At 41.8% G+C, this 18,014-nt stretch overlaps 1 protein-coding gene across 7 annotated transcripts in view; it reads right to left on the reverse strand.

The window, feature by feature from the left end:
* Positions 1-1,734: 1,734 nt before the first annotated feature.
* Positions 1,735-18,014, reverse strand: part of PCDH1 (protocadherin 1) — a 158,874-nt gene continuing 142,594 nt past the window's right edge. For 4 of the 7 annotated variants that reach the window (XM_083181495.1, XM_083181494.1, XM_083181493.1 and 1 more), the window contains one exon: positions 1,735-8,139. In XM_083181495.1, coding sequence (XP_083037621.1) covers positions 7,733-8,139 — 407 coding nt within the window. In that variant the 3' untranslated portion in view covers positions 1,735-7,732. Of the gene's footprint in view, positions 8,140-14,325; positions 14,459-18,014 lie in introns of all 7 variants that reach the window. The other 3 variants (XM_083181497.1, XM_083181498.1, XM_083181499.1) reach the window with 3 other exon arrangements.

Below are 18,014 nucleotides of genomic sequence, written 5' to 3' on the forward strand. Positions count from 1 at the left end.
GCAGGTGCACTAATTATTCAGACACATTTTAAAAGATCCACAGGTGGAGATAATTATGTCACTTGTGATTTTGTGTGGAGACCTGGAAAACGTGCACTGTTGGGGGGTACTTGAGGACCAGGGTTGGGAACCACTGCTTTAGACTGACTTGGTTCATACTTTACTATCCAAGTGAGCATAGAGTTAGATTATATTAGTGTATACTCGCCATGCAAGGCGACACTGTACATTAATTTTGTGCCCATGTTGACAACGTCCCCAGAGTCAACTATCTTTCGGCGCCTAACAGACGCTTTCGATCAAGAATGGTTGACCACATGATTGTGGATATAGACGTCCGCGATCTGATATACCACACCCGCACATTATACTACATTCCTTAACAGCATTGTGGACTCTACACACCCATTTCATGGGAACCAATTAAAAAATCCATAACCTATTTCCTGCAGTTCTACGCCTTCTTTTCACATGCTACCATACTAGAAATGTCTGTAAGCACTCTGATTCGCGGACAACGATTTACTATCTGGCTGAAGGCTGGTAGAGATGCCTCGTTGGTCTTATTATAGGACCACCTTCTGTTTAGAGGCCCCTAGAATGGTGGAGCCCTGGACAGCTGCCCACTGCATGGTGCCTATACGATAAGATAGCCCTGAATTTTGGAAACCCTATGAAAGTACCTTGCGGCATCAAGGTGATCAAATTCTTCTGAGGCTATGCAGATCTTTTTCAGGTTACAGTGTTGGAATGCATTATTCCTTATAATACATAAGTCTCAATGTGAAACAAACCAACCTAATATCCAGCTGTGTATACACTTCACAGACAGTTCTGAATGACATCACAGGGACACGTGACATCACTCCTCTCCGAATAGAATACAATATTATTAATAATATAAATAGCGCCAGCGGTATTCTATTAGCGGTGAATACCCTGTCCATGTAAAAATCAACAAAATCATTAAAAAAAGTATCAATGAGTTCCAAATTCCTAGAATAGCCTTTCCATGCACCATGGAGATTTTTGCCGATAATTAGCTGCAGGTTTGAATTCACTACCCCCCCTTTATTTCTCACATTATCAAAACATCCTGAGTCCTTTAAGCCTTGGGGCTTATTTATCTGAATACTGCATAAAGGAATATCCTGGTCTACTGTATGGGTACACAAACTAGCGGTTCCCAAATTTTTTTGAATTGCGGAGTATCAGAATTTGTTTTTTGCACGGCATCCCAAGCCCAAAAGTTGTTCCCAAGAAGTTCAGAAAAAAATATTAATTTACGTTGTGGTTACATTATAATTAACCATTTCTTATATGGAGCAGCATATTCCGTTGCACTTTACATTTGGAACAACAGTAAAAGAACGAAACGGAGTAATAACAGAAAGCGGTAGGAAGGCCCTGCTCATAGGTCATACCGATTAAGGTTCCGTCATGTGTTTCTCTTCTGTTTACCCACATATTTTATGATTGGAAGACACATGCACTGGTTTTGCCTATTACATTGAACATAAATAATTTAAATTGATCCTGGATCACCCTTGAGGTACCCAGTTTTGGAACCACTCATATAAACATTATATATAGTTTAATAAATGGTATTTAGCACAATAAAACATAAGTAAATAAAGGAGACTAGCTAGAACGATCTGTAATTGTATATAAAATGATCAAATTCAATTCAAGCACTGGCACAGAATATTTGAGTCATTATGACACTCTCTGAAGTATAATTACAATGGAATTCTTTATTTGACAGCTCCGCAAACAGAACAGAAAGATTTTCATGTATCTGAAAAGTAAAAACGGTAATAGACAGACCACATTTTCTTTTTTCTTGCCATGCCGAAACAATTAAAAACAGGAAACAAAGTAAAACAAACAAAATTGATTGTGCTCACAGGGCTAATAAAATAAAAAGGGGTGGAGGGAGATTTAAAAGGAGTGACACAAAATAATTATAAAAAAAAAAAAAAAGTAAAAGTAAAATAAAATAGTAAATTAAAAACAGGAAGAGATGATCAAAAAACTTCCCAGAGAGAAAGGTCAAGGTTACTTGGGAGAAATACATCAAATATTTATAAATCGAAAAAAGTTCAACAATAGCTTCTGATTATACATATTCATTTACCATCTTAAAAATAGTTACATATTTTGCCATAATATTTTCAGTCAAGGTTGAATTTTTTTTTTTTTTTGTTGGGGTATTTTTGTTTTTATATATATATATTTCTTTCAAGGTTTATAATAAAAAGCAACACTTTCATGTACATAAAACTGTACAAAACAAGGCAGCATCACAAGCAGGTAAATTAAATTTTCGTGTTAGCCCCTTTCCATTGGTAGATACGTCATTTGCAGACACCTCAACAGGTCAGGAGGCAAAGAGAATCAACACTAAAAATCTAAAAACAGGCTTTGATCATTTTTTTTTTTTTTACAATTTTTTTTGTACTTTTTGTTTTTTAATACACTCTGCATTCTGTGGGGTCTTTTCATTATACTCGGCATTCCAGGTCAGACTACTGTGCCAAATGTAGCCAACTGCAGGCCAGATTTGTCATCACTTAAGATATTGTAACCTTTGGTTTTCGGTCTTCCACCCACCCTCCTCCCACAAAAAAAGTGAATGTATCTGTGTGTATCTGTTAATATAGTGCAAGCTTCAATTGAAAGTTCTAGGTTGCTAACCCAACTTTTATTTTTTTTTAACTATTGCACATACAAATTATATAAAGGGGGCATATTGTTGTATAAACCTGGCATGAGAGACGTAAGTTCCCATTGAAATGTCACCATTTCTGTATCAAAAGCTTGTGGAGCAAACTAGAGGAGAAATGTGCCTTTACTCAACATGTGCCTTAGAGAGAGAGGTACAAGGACTGCTTATAGGAGCACTGGTGCTTTCCTTGGTTATTTTTGTAGCATCTAGCCAAAATGATATCAAAGTACGGCTAGCCACAACTCAGCAGACCTTAATGGACTGGACACAGGAGGACAACAGTGGTGGTTCACCGGTGGACTCTTGGCAGTTCTACAGTCAGGAGGTCATCAGTGACAATTTCCCCAGTCATAACTGTATATAACCTCGCTGTGTCAGCACTGGTATCAAGACAGGGTTAAATGCTATTTTGAGCATTTCACGCTTGCGGGAGCTAGGTCTATCCGCCCGTAAGCGGCATGCCTAATGTTACAACACCTGCAGGGGTGATGGCTACCCGGCGATGACATAGTGTGGGCCACATAGCTCTTAACTGCCACCTTACAGGCAGTGTTTGAGGAATCACATGAACTGGTTGGCTGTACTTATCTCCAACCACTTTAGCTTTGCAAGGCTTAGTATATAGGGGTAGTAGTCACTGGTGACCTCTTGACTGCATACCTTCCTGAAGTCCACCGATGAATCCTGCTTATTTGCAACACTGCCTATTCAAGAAATGTTCATGTTGTGTTCCATTCATACACATTACACATAGCTCTGCATCCTAGAGGAACACAGAGTACCATAGAGCAAAGTGCTTGCACAATTTGTAATAAAAGTGCCCCATAGAATGGGTTCACCACTTATATATACTGCAGTCTACTTCTTTAATGTAATGGAACTTGTCTAAGATGGTTCTATCGTCATTTATGTTATGGCTGTACACAAGGCAAATTAAAACATTGTGTACTTGAAATCCTGTTACAGCCCCCTCAACAAGCCTAACATGCAGTAGTAAGACCCCTACTCAAAAAGACCAAACAATGACCTATCCGACATCAATAAACAACCACAATTTTACAATAGGCAGCTGGTATTCACAATAATACCCAAAGGAAGCCTGCTTTGAAGTCTTCAAAATGATGAGAACTCCAATGTTGGTGCCTCATATCCAAGTCCCATTTTCCCGTCATGCTCTACATTTCCTGCTATCAAGGCTCTCTCTAGAGAGGAAGACATTTATCAATGTATTATGGTGTAACCACTTCCCTGGCCAAGCCATTTTAAATATCTAGATCTGCCAACTCCTGCTGTGTACCTCTAATAGGTGCCAGATGTACCAACCTTGAAAAGTAATAACATGGAGGGTGATAAACCACCAGCCAATCAGCTCCGAACTGCCATGTTACAGACTCTGTTTGAAAAATGACAGGTAGGAGCTGATTGGCCGATTGTTTATCGCGCTCCACTTTATCACTTTTTGCAGCTTAGTACATCTCGCCTGTAGTCTTAAGAGTCCATCTGTCTTACTGTGCTAGCTGCCCAATTGGGCAAACTGGTCTTCTATGAAATGCAAAACTGTACCAAGAGATAGACTATCGACAAACATTATCTCTATCATCTTTAACAAAAAATGCAGCAATAATTACTGGCCCACTTAGGTCCCACAGCACAATGCACTGGGATGCATAGATGTGAGGAAGGGATGAGGTGGGACGTGGATAATGAAGAATATACACAAACCAGAATAAAGAAATTAAAAAAGAAGGGTTCAATACACAAAGGCAACACATCCCAAAAAGATGGAGGGCTAATGGCAAAAGCATTGGAATGGGCAATCTACTGTACAGTATGTAGCAAAGTGCTGGAAAGCCAAAGAGCAGGTGCCTTGTGTGAGCTGTAGAGACTTCATCTCTCGATTACTGGTAACCCCCAAACAAATACTCAAATGCTGGGGTTATTGCTAGGCCTTCATCAATGGCTGCAAGGACTAGACTGTGCTACAAACTGAAGTGGTCTCCTAAAGTATACCCTGCTACTACCTACATCCATCCATCCATCCATCAAGGGAAGCCATATTTGTACTGGCTGACAAATATTCATTAAAATGCAGTCTTTTAATTTACTAGGCTCTAGGAACATTACTTCCCAATTAAATTAAAGCAGCAGACTGTATTGTTCTAAATACTGCCAACCCAAGTGCTTGAGTTGCGGAATTGGGTCAATGTACACAGCACACATTAGCGTTGTCAAATCACACTAGGGTGTGTCCAGAATTTGGGGATCATCCTATGCAACCACTACAAATAGTGACTCAATGCCATATTCTCCAGGGTGGGATATCTCAGTGGGACAGACCTTTGGACTCTTGTTGCGGTTCCAACCGAGGAGGAATGGGCACTCGAGAGACACGTACCAGCCTTGTATGCACAACACTCCTAAGACTTATTTAATAATGTCGTTAATAACAGTGCAATGTGCAGAAATGTACTGTAACCGGTAGGAACAAGTCACTCCTTTGCATACATTTAAGTTTTGTAGCCTTGCCTGAAAACTGACTGGTTGCTATGAGTTACAGAACATTTTCTAAAATAACTAGTAGATCGTTAGCATAAGATCTACATGGATACAAGCATACACAATAAGTGAAGATTCGGTGACTAGAAAAGAGTCAGATGTTAAGTTACACTTACAGGTAGAACAGGTAGGGTGCAAAATTATTCCAACATTATAGCAATACAGTGTGTGTGTATATATATATATATATATATATATACTGTACTTCTTTAATGCTTTCAAAAGTAGAGACAACATAAACTATAAAATACCCTCACCACCCCTTTTGTGGCAACAACAATATGGATCAGTGATAAATAACAGATGTGCTTGGGAAGTAGTAGTCTACGGCGATAGGTGTCAATTGGAAAGTGGAGAAGTTGCCCAGATCACCCAAACAGCTTCTGTAATTTATCTGTCTTTTACATGATAGAAGGTGATTGGTTGATTTAGGCAACTTCTCCACTTTCTCACCAGGCTCCTCCCTCAATAGCAAAAACAGTAAGTAACACAATCACCAGTTGACTTCCTAGGCTAGAAGCAGTGTCAATATCATACTGCGCAGAGCTTGCGGACCAATTTCCAGGTGTGTTCTCTGAAAACCTCTATGTGCAAATTTTAATGTATTATACTCAAGAGAAATATACATACTGTACTCAACTTTTCTTCTCTGGTTTCAAGATTATCTTGCTAGCGTATAAAACAGACAGAAAATAATGCCACTTAATACACCGGCCTACATGCTCTTGTAGCCAAAGTGCCCAACCTGCATGGACCACTTTGCAGAGTGTAGAATTAAATTACAATAAATAAAAAAAGGTTCTCTAGCAACAATAAAAGCTGAAAATCAGGCAGACTTTGTCATCATTCAAAAGGATTATATTTACAGAAGTCTACATGAAAAGGCCAGTCAAGCTCGCAGCTTACCCTGTATTGATGAGTCGGATATGCAGATAGAATACAGTTTGGTCCCCATCTGGCTGTCCCCCTTGCAATCATCTGTATTCATTCAGTTGGCACCTTTGGTATACATCATCCCCCCTTCCTTTCGATTAACCTTAAAAAACTATGTAGCTGTCACTTTCCATCAGATGTCATGAGAGAATTAGCAGAACCCTCAAAAAGCAGTCCTGGACCGTGGACCTGAAGGAGACTCTCTCCTCTGGCATTGACCTTACCGAGTATGGCTCAAGGCTGAGCAGTACTTATTTTTGAGAACTAGCATGCAGTAAACCAAATATATATATATAAAAAAGTTAAATAAACTGTATTAGAAAACTTTTTGTTGGCTCAAAGGATAGACCCGTGGATACTATCAAACACAGGGCACCAGATGAGACCACATCTTTTTTACCAAGAACACCACCGTACCCGATATGACCATAAGACAGCAGTTACCCTTTAGTGGATGACTGTGCAGTTATGAAGTTAGCAGCCCATATTTAAGTAGATCATTTGGGAAGGTGAGGGAGGAATCAACTTTCGTAATGCCTTGATTAAATATCAAAAATATTTCTAGACAAAATTTGTTTATTTAAAATGTAAGATGAAAGTATCTTAGTACCATGTATTTAAAGGTCATTTGTGGGTCTCTTGACACCGATATACTAAAACCAGATACTCAAGTACCTAAACGGAACCTTACGATTTATTTCTGATGGGGAACTCTAGACGGTTTATGAATTGTCACTGTTATAATAGGACCTCTTTTTTTTCCTGCAGGAGAGATCTGAAACAAGTGCCAAATGTAAAAATTTCCTCTAATAAGTTTTTTTTTTTTAGTTTTTTGTTTTTAGAAAAGATCTAAAATGACCGAGCGCTACATTTCAATTTACAACCACAAATTTCCGATTTGTCTCATACAGTCATTCATTCACTGTGGAGAGACAGCAACGCTTTCCCACAAACTACGTAGTTCGACCTATGTACCCGAGGAAATGACAGCACCAAGATCACCCTCCTTCAGCATTCTCACAAAAAAAAAAGACAAAAAACCATAATGGCTTATAAAGTCCTCCTTTGCTTTGAAAGTTTCTCCTCTTTGAGCGGAGAAACCAAGACGCAATGCAAGTTCCCTTTTTGTTTTGTTTTTTGTTTTTTTATATATAAAAACTATATTTGGAAAGAAAAACAAAAGTGCCCACCCCTGGCTCCCAAATCCAGTTCTGACCTTCATGATAATGAATCACCTATGTAGAGGGTGGTTTGGAATTTTACATAGTAATAGTAAAATAAAAACAAAAAATTTAAAGAAAATGGAAAACCAACACGAAAATAAAATAAATACTTAATAGTAATGTAGGCTTAAGCCCAGAAGCAGTTGCATGAACCATAAAGCATTGTATTGTCTATTAGTCCCTCTCTAGTGTATCTCCTTCATTTAAAAGTTAGCCTGGTTTAGGTCTGTATCTCCCAGTTCTTCCCTTGGTCCTTCAAAGTTCAAACATGCCAAAAAAGGTCAAGTGAATCTCACAGGTATATCTCCCTCTTGGCAGATTGGGAGGAAGGGGTTGTTGCGTGCTGGAAATCAGCGGTTTGGGTTAGTGGGATTTCCTCCATAGGGGAGTCCGTACATGACTCATGGCTGTTACTGGTAAAGGCACTGTAAGTCGGTAACAGCTGGATGTTAGCCATTTTGGTGGTGCTGTTATTGTTGCCTCCGATGCGGTCCTCTGGAATTCTGGGGTTCCCATTGCCAATCTGCTCCTGACTCCCCTTGTCTTGGTAAGGCACAAAAGTGGAGAGTTTGAGGGCATTTTTGGGCCTTCGGTTGGGGGATGGCTGGCCGGGCATCCAGCAAGTGTCAGAGTGTCCATATTCTGTACATTCCCGCGTGCAGTTTCCTGTCATGGCTACATCAGGCAGTGGTCTCAGATCTGAGGACAAGGAGAAACAGACAGATCAGTTATTTGATGAATACAGGTTTGCAACAGTTCATATACAACTCTACCCGGCTTCACCCTGGCAGCTACTTTATTACATACATGTACTTTTTTAGGTAACCATCATGCAGGACCATAATTTCAATGGGCAACAAAACTGTGATGTGACCTCTACTACTTATGTGCTGTGTGGGTACCCTGCTCCTTTATCTAAAAAGTCTCAGTCTGTGGTTTGCCCCAGTTACCCGGCACACATCACATGATATGGTCACATGCAGTCCATTCATCAGCAACACAATCACAGCTCACTGCCTTAGTGCCCTCACCTCCTGCTGCACCAATCTTTCTGATTATCTGATTGGATACATGCTCCCTCAAAGCCCAGTTCAAAATGGCCGACATTTTAGATGATCAGGAGAATGAATACTTAAAGGGTTCACAATGCATATATAGGCATGCTTCTATCCTCATTCTATTGATGCTAGAGATCCTAGATGATGTCTCTTCAGCATGTTTATCTCAGGGAAACCTGTGACAACCCTGCAATGATCTTAGTTTCCTTGCAGTTCTTCAACAGTTGAATTGCCACTCCCAGCAAGCTCCGTGGAAGCTGCTGACAACTGTATGTCAACCACTGCCTTTTGGCATATTAAAATAAATGATTGAATTCCTACGTTTTCTAAGGTGAAAAAAATGGATAATACATAACTGCCTACTCGTTCCACTTATACAACTCACTTAATGCAAGTCATACGGTCTCAAATATGGACATGATGCTTCTAAAGCAACACATCGTCTGCTGGTTGTATTAACAAACCTTGGAACAAATCTTTATAAAGCCAGCTTGGCGTGTAATGGATAAAAGAAAGAAACCACTGTATATAATGTTGCCTATATATTGGAAAGTAATTATAGGGCAGGTCTGACCAACAGATGTTGGGAAACTACACATCCCAGCATCAGGGCCGGATTTAAGTAACAGGCCGCCCATAGGCAAAACATTGTGTCCCCCCCCCCCACACACACTTGCTGATGACCACCCCTGCCACTGATAGCCATCACAGTCCCAGGTCTGGAGGAAGCGTCCTGTCCTCACCTCTTCCTCAGTGCTGGAGAGGTCACTGCAGCCACTGCAGCGGGTCCTCCAGTCACTTCCACAGCCACTACCATAGTGCTGCTGGGATATGGAGCAGAAGCCCTCCGTGTTTCGCGGACCCCCCTCCCACGATTCGCGACCCCCCTCCCACAATTCGTGAACCCCCGCGACTCCCCCCCCTTCCCATGTTTCGCAGACCCCTGCAAGAAGGGGGGATGCCATGCCTAGGCCTCACGTGCCTAGTGGGAAATCCAGCCCTACCCAGAATGCCCTGCCATAATTTTGCTATAGGGAATACTAGAATTTAAGTAGGGCATGTGTAGTTTCCTAACAGAAGGAGAGCCACAGGTCCGCCAAGCCTGTTATATGGGGTAACAGGAGTCTAAGCAGACTCCTGAGCAGTGACTACATTATTGTAATAAAGGAGGTTTTACTCCCAATTATCCACATATGGTTTGGAGAATCCTTGCTATCTAGCACACGGAAGAGTAGTTTGCACAAAAGGGATCAATGATCACCATGTAAACAGGACAACTCGTGCTTCCTGACATAGCACAGTACAGACAGGGGTAAAGGAAAATAGTTCCTTTAACTGCGATCACGTTGCGCATGCATTCTGGGATACAGATGTGACGTGCACTGGCATCTCTCTGTTTCCATAGGGATCAATAATCCAGGGGACTCCTATGTCTCTATGTAGCACAGGAAAAACAGATGTTGAATAGGAGGATTAGAGCAGAAGTCAATGTAATTGTGTAAACATTACACTAAAACAGAACCAGAAGACAATTTATGCTAATGGGCAATAAATGTAATGAGAGCCCAGAACCCAGTATTCCAACGCCTCCATTCAAGAAGTGTTCGTAGCTAAATTCGGTATGATTATGGGGGAGATGCATCAACCCTTTGATAACCGTTTAGAAGTCATCCACATCAACTACTCAACTGGAAACGGTTGGTTGCTACGGGCAACTCTCTAGAAAGTATGAAATATCTCCCTCAGAACACAAAAGTCTCCTGTAGGTGGTGGTGGCATAGTGGTAGTGGGGGGCAGTTGGTGTGATGTACGCTGCTCTGCAAAACAACTGCACTGAACAGGTGGCATCTAACAGAGTGGGGAGGGGAGCCACGCTAGACCAAGCCCCTCCATCTGAAGCCATGCCCACCACTCCCCAAGGCCCTCCTCCTTCTTCAGATCGCACCTATGTCTTCAGTGCAGGAGGTCATAATTAACCAGCAGCCAAAGTTAGGTACGCAAAAGCCATGGGTTTGCAAATTCTTGACTGCATAACGTATTGGCAAAGGGAAATGAGAAAAAGAAATACAAAATCTACCTGTAAAAGAAAAGCACAAATAAAGTACTGCCACAAAACTAAGTGTAAAAGGATAGAGGTTGACCGTGTCATTTCAGCAACATGGTCTGATCATGCCATCAATGGTTAACGTTCTATACAGATCTACGGACAGGTAGCGGTGAAGTCTGGTCAGAATTTGATGTACTGTGATGCAACAAGTGTGAAATGAACTGCCGTTTGATGTAACCGTGTGCAAAGTGTTTGCAAGATACCGAAAGACGACCCTAACGCCCTGTCAAAGTGTCAAAACAAAGCATTTAATTACTATCCTTGCTGAACAATAAACCTTCTGATTTGGGGACCCTTAAGGTTCGCAATGCATTTGCCTCTGTTTGACAGCTGGTGCATACTTTCCCCTGAGCTATTAAGAGTCCCATCTCTCCCGCCTACTACCCCTCCTCTTTCCACCGCTCCGCCGTGCCTCCCTGGACTCTCTTGTCAGTTTAGAAATTATATACAGAATGCAGGGATACAAATAAATACATGAAATACATGTATTTGGTGTCAAATGTTGCTATTGACTTCACAGCGACATTTCTACAGTTAGGACAGGAGAAACACTTACTAGAACACAATGAAATAACCCTACTGTGATTTGAATGGCAAAGAACCAAAACCGCAACAGTTACCGCAAGGGCTATAGATTATTTTAACGGAGTTGGCATCAGGCAAGGGATAGAAAGAAAGGAGAAAAAAAAGTAAAACAATGAACAGATGCTTGTATCTTGGGGAGATATACATTAACCAATATAATTATCATCAATTCCTCGGTGCAATATACGCGTGAATCACAAAATGTAAAATTACTTTGACACGGGAGGGAGGGACGTGTTTCTTGGGTACCGGCCTATAGATAAAGGGTAAGACCCTTCTGTACGCCCAGGAAATAAATGGTTAAATGTCACTTCCTGACATTCTCTCCCTCCATCTCTTCCGACACATCTTCCCACGGAGGGTCGAGTTTTTTTTTTTTTTTTAGGGCTAATAGTTTTTATTGTCTCTGCTGATCACGGCATTGTTTTTTACTTTCTCTAACAACCATAACTGGGAGGGTGTTGGAGGAAGGCAATAAATCATTCTACGGTGGTCTCTGCATCCAAAATATATTTGTAAAATGGGATAGGGAGGAGGCGCCGGATGTTTAAAAGCAAAAAGAATCGTGTGTCAACCTATAGCAACGGTATTCAATGTGCCACCGCTATTTCTGATGGGGGAAATAGCAGCGGCTCCCGATTCAATGCGGTCTTTAGCGACAGCACGGAAGCGGGATAACGGCAGAATGGGCCCGACTTTGGAAGCTGTTGGGCCAATTCTGCCAATAGAGGACGTGGATTGTCGCGATCCCGGACGCAGATCGACAATCCACGGGCATTTTCGTGGACACGCCCCCTTTGCACCAATCGGCAGGCGGGACATTGAATCCCGCCTGTTGTTCAGCTGTCGGGCTGACCGCAAACGGGCCAGGATCACGGCTGTCGGCAGGGATCGACAGCCGCCCTCCTAGATTGTATACCCCCCTTAAAGTGGGATGCGGTCATTTGGTCTACAGCATGATGGTCGACAGTCATAAGTTCGACATGGGGAAAAGGTTGACATGGTTCTAGATCCAAAGGTCATTAGTTCGACAAGTGTCTAGGTCGACATGGGGTTTGTTCACTGTTTTTTTGAGCCGACATGTGCCGACAGGCGGTATTTCATGCCCTACCATCCACTAGGGCAGTCATGTCCAAACTGTGGCCCTCCAGCTGTTGTGAAACTACACGTCCCAGCATGCCTTGCCCTTGTTTTAGCATTCCCTAATACCAAAACTGTGGCAATGCATGATGGAGCTTGTAGTTTCACAACAGCTGAAGGGCCATAGTTTGGACATGCCTGCACTAGGGCGTGGTGCACTTTAAACTGTGTCCATGTCGACTGTGTTGACATTCAGGTAAAAAACAGTAAAAAAAAACCATGTCGACCTTTAGACTGTCAACCGAGATAGACATTGTCGAACAAATGACCTGTCGAACTAACGACCTTTCGCCCTATAACCATGTCGACCTTTTCCCATGTCGACGTAATGACTATCGACCATCATGCTGTAGACCAGGCATGTCCAACGTTGGCCCTCCAGATGTTGTGAAACTACACATCCCAGCATGCTTTGCCACAGTTTTGCTATTAGAGAATGCTAAAACTATTGCAAAGCATGCTGGGATGTGTAGTTTCAAAACATCTGGAGGGCCAATGTTGGACATGCCTGCTGTAGACCAAATGATCCCAACCCCTTAAAGCCAGGATTATAAACTCGCTTAAAGTATCCATTCAGTATTGATTCAGACAAACCTAGGGGTAACCAAAGAAAAGATGTGTATAAAATAATCAGCTGGGAGACTCGGGGGATTGCAATTTTACAAACAGATTCTGCTTTGAGGTGAACAAAAGCAAAGAATCACATTATGTAAAGGAATCAGTTCAGGGAAGCGCCACTAAAAAACATCTTCAGCGCAGGGTGTTTCCACGGTGCAATTTTGATTGCTATTGGATCCCAATTCAATGGGGATCAAATCGAATGGCAAGCAAAGCACATTCGATTTGGACTATATCGTTCAGATCTGTACTATATAGTCTTACCTGCACAGTCTATTTTGATGCAGCGGTGCTGCGCATTGGGATCGAATCGGCATCGAATGCAGCACAAAACCGTTCGATGGCCATTCGATTTGGATTCGATTTTGCTCATAAAAGCAAAATCAAATAGAAAATAGAGAGAATTCACCATGTGTATGCCCTATTACAGTATAGTATTTTAGATTTCAAGGGAGATTCCAAAGTTTAAATAAATGTTAATTTACTGAATTTAACATGCCCTCTTACAATCTTTATCAAATATTTGTGTTCATTCTAGCACCCTGCACCTTCAAAACCCATGCAATTCCTCTTACCTGCCTGGGTGGTCGCGGTGTGAGGTGATGCTTCTATAGCACAGTGTGGTCTGTATATCAATTCTGAAATACAGATCAGACATGTGCTATAAGCACCTCAGCAAAGACCGACACCACAGGCAGGAAAGGTGCAGGGTGCTAGAATGAACAGTAAACACACTTATTGTTGTTCTGTGCACTAAAGTCATGTCTTTATATAAACAAACAGTCTGATTTGCTTCTGGTGCCACACTAATCTCACGACACAACTGCATCCAAAAAGAGAATTCCCAACACAGTGTTCGGAACTAACAATAACCAAGTCTGCGCGATTATACACAGGCATGGCTGTAAGGCACAGGGGGGAAAAAGCCAAAGATGAATATACTCAGGACAGTTTGTAGGAAGGCATATACAGTCAATAAAGGACAGTTCCCTGAAGGCGGAAAAGCCCTTTAAATTATTTTCGTGTTGTCCCTACAATAATGTAGAAGTAAATAAAGAAGACAAGAAAGAGTTGGGTAATAACACAACACATATTATGAACACACCCTACACCTCATCCTGATGGACCGATCCCACACGTCAACAACACTAGCACTCATGCCTTCGTACATGTCACTGAAGGACCTAATAACATTCGGCTGATGGGTACAACACAGTTCCTCACTCTAACGTTCTCTCTGTCTCCTCCGCTATAAAATATACTTGAGTTGCCAAAGCCCCTTTGAAGCAACATGTAAGCTAGTACAATTAGACTGCACACCCCTGTCCTCACTAGTACAATGCAAAGTGAGTAGAAGAGGAACAGGAGGTCATTTACCAGAGTCCTTTCTACATCGCCGGTTGCAGTGTCGCCTGCCCTGCGGACTTTAGAACCTTATAATGAGGGAGACCGCAGCCTAATCTTGGCACGTCCCGGGTTAGCGGACTATCGAAATTTTCACCGCTCTTCCCTGTGGCAGTGCACATGTATAAGAAAGAGATAAAGAGAGAGACAGGACGGCCAGTGAGACAGGGAGAGAAGGCACACGACACACACACACACATTGTTCCTCACCACAACATTTCTGTTATCCCAAAAACTTCATATAATGGCCCAGATGTACCAAGCTTCAAAAAAGTGATAAAGTGGAGAGTGATAAGCAACCAGCCAATCAGCTCACACCTATTTTTCAAACCTAGCCTGTAAGTTACACGGCAGTTAGGAGCTGATTGGCTGGTTGTTTATCACTCTCCACTTTGACTTTTTGACGCTTGATTCATCTGGCCCAAAATGTGCAAATAGTTATAACAGACACAGCCTGCCTATGGCAACCCTAATATTATACTACAGTCATATGGTGAAAATCCCAATGTAATGCTATAGACACAATCTCCACTTATTGACCAAACAGAGGTTTAAAAAACTTTCAAAATAAAATATTTTTTGAGTTCGAACAGAGGATGAACTGCACTCTTACCTGTCCTCAGTTGCCAGTACCCCTCTATCATTGTGTAACTCATTTACTAGATTACATTTCTTGTAACATAAGGGTGGGCAATGAGCGTGCTGGGACATGTAGTTCAACAACAGCAGGAGGGCTGCTTATTGGCCACCTCTGGGCTAACAGCTGCAGAAACTGAATTCAACATGGATGATCATGAAGATGTCAAACACAAGTTGACCAGAAAAGCCCATGGCCCCCGCCCAATCAGATTCTGTCTGATACAGTAGAAAGCAGATGGGGTTCCGAAGTTCTCCACGTTGTCATGTTTGGAGAATAATCTGCCATGGTCGGTAGGGATTATTATCTCAACCGACTCATTTGGGCTGGGTCGTTTAGAGTGATTCATTAATAAATGCTTGACGTACCCCTTTAAACAGTTCAAAAAGTTGTGATACACCATAAGGTTAAGCTAATAGTTTATATGACAATATGGGTGTTACCATCAAGGTTATGAAACACAGCATTAATGTGGTCCCAGAGATTGGTGAGGAGCGGTTGGACTTGGTGAGAACAAGGAAGGCACTAAAAAAACCTCTTGCCTTTGTCAAACCACAAAACTACAGAGGAACCGACATTCTTTAAGCGTATGATAAACTGTTGTCTTCGCATTTGCTGTAACATTTGTGGTGTAGTGCACAAGCTGGTGTGCAACCTGAGTGTTTACATAAAGCGTAACACAACAATGTAATAGTGTGTTCCTTTTGCAGCCACAGTTTCAGTGTCTATTGTTTCCCTGATTGACGATTACCAACAGAGGGTAGAGTGTACGTCAATGGCCTAAACGGGGAATCACAAGTACTCTATAGTAAGGCAGGAACATTAAGGACACTGCTCATGTATTTTGATAGGTGTAACACAGAAACCTTCCTTTTGACAGACTAGTCTTGGGCCGGATTCCTCGCCCCATAACCACTTATAGTATTTTCGTATTACTCAACGTTCAATTTACCTATCTCTTGTAGTATTTGAGTTTTTTAAAGCAATGAAAATAGGAGAGCCTAATTGCACTGTGTTATACACATCTCAGGATGGAGATAGCAGCTTCCGAAGTAGAAATGTTGGTATTCAACAGAAAAAAAATCTTTTAATCGAAATAAATAAATAAAAAATATTTCTAAACTTTTGGTAAGATAAGTCCAAGCGATAAGCTAAATCTTACCGGCAGCGGCTGGAGTCACCAATGTAGCCGAGAACAGCTCAGTTAATACTCATGAGTATTCAAAGATAAGTTCTTGCAACTACGTAGATTGCTGTAAATATTCATACCAACCAATATTTTCAAGTCAGGAATGGAGATGGGGCTTTATTGGGTCATGATGGGTGACCACCATGACCCTGGTCGGCATAAAAAAAAAAAAAAAGGACTTACGGAACTTACCAACACGTTGTGTGAACAATCCACACAACGTGAACCTGTTTAATGAGCAGATTTGGTGAGGGTCTTTGGTCAATGTTTTTTTTCCGGTAAAGAAGGCCACTGAATGATTTCCATTGCTGGCAGAAAATCATCAAAGTGGAACCACCCGGCTATCAACATCAGGCATACTCTAAAGACTGTGGGCCAATCAGTGAAGAGGGCGGACAAATGAAGGAGGTGGACTATAGCAGGGGTGGTGCTACAGCAAACTAATCACCAGCATGTTCACCAATAAGAAATGAAAAATAGCCATCTATCAACCATTGATAACCATCTCTGATTTCAGCAGGGCATATGATCTTAAATCTCTCTTATCCCACTCACAAGTTATTACCATACGGAAAGGCACACACGTAACCAAGTCGCTGTCCGTGAATCTTTAAATGCACAGCTAGCTCAGCGTTCACCTGACATATTGACTATCGCTGAACGTGAACAAGTGTCTATCAGGAACCTGAGGCACCGATTGGCTGGATTTGTTGCTGCAACAGCCACCGGCAACAATGCAAGTCTTTCACTTTCTTGGATAAATCATAATCTAAAATTACGGAGCGGAGACCCACAGGAGAAGAGCCAGGCGTAGCACGAAGTGTGGCAGGAACCGAAGGGAATAAGGAAACAGTCATGCAAATGAGGAGCCGGAACGTGCACCATTTTTTAAAACATCCAATATACCTCTACAGGGGATTTTTAAGCAAGTGGGGGATAGAAATGGTAGGAGAATAGAACATTTCTAAGAATAACTAATTGGAAAAGAAATATGTTTGACTAGAAGCGCCTACAAATGAGACTCAAGTGCTATTACTATGCATATTACAGCAGTTGTCAGTTCCTGATTTGCAGGGACTTTCAATTTTTTTCGTAAAATGACTTTTTATTATTATATATATATACCCATGCTGAGTCCTCTGATCCCTACAGTGCTCGTTGCTAGGTAAGGCAGCAAGCTGTATACTAATCCTGGTTTTACCAGTGCATATAAAAGGCTAAAGAGACAGTGTATAACATCAGGATGTAAGACCCAGGGACTTACTGTATTTACTACGGTGGGAGTTCTTCTGAAGATGGGATGTTGTAAAGGGTGTGGATCAGTTAGTCACCAGCAAGTTGTTAGTCATTAGGTCGACATGCAGGAAGGCCGATATGAGTCTAGGTCAACATGGGTTAGGTCGACAGGGTCATATGGTCGACAGTCAAAAGGTCAACATGGGGTTTTTAACAGTTTTTGACCCGAATGTCGATACAGGTTAAAGAGCACCGTGTCCGCTCGCATCGCTACGCTCGGCACACTGTTTTATTCTCCCACCACGCCCTAGTGGATGGTAGGGCATGAAATACCACCTGTCGGCACATGTCAGCTCAAAGAACAGTGAAAAACCCCATGTCGACCTTTTGACTTTCGACCTAACCCATGTCGACATAATGACTGTCTAACAACTGACTGGTGACCCAATGACCATATCCCGTTGTAAACAAGCCTCACAGAGTAAATGAAGTGGAAATATATATATTTCCCCTGAAAACACGATGCCGCTGACGCTGTATTGCGCCGCCGGACCTGGTACCGTCTGGCAGGGAGACACAGCTCAGGAGAGAGACGCGCTG

The sequence above is a fragment of the Crinia signifera genome, chromosome 4 (genome assembly GCF_055691185.1).
Source record: "Crinia signifera chromosome 4, ASM5569118v1, whole genome shotgun sequence".
Taxonomy (NCBI): domain Eukaryota; kingdom Metazoa; phylum Chordata; class Amphibia; order Anura; family Myobatrachidae; genus Crinia; species Crinia signifera.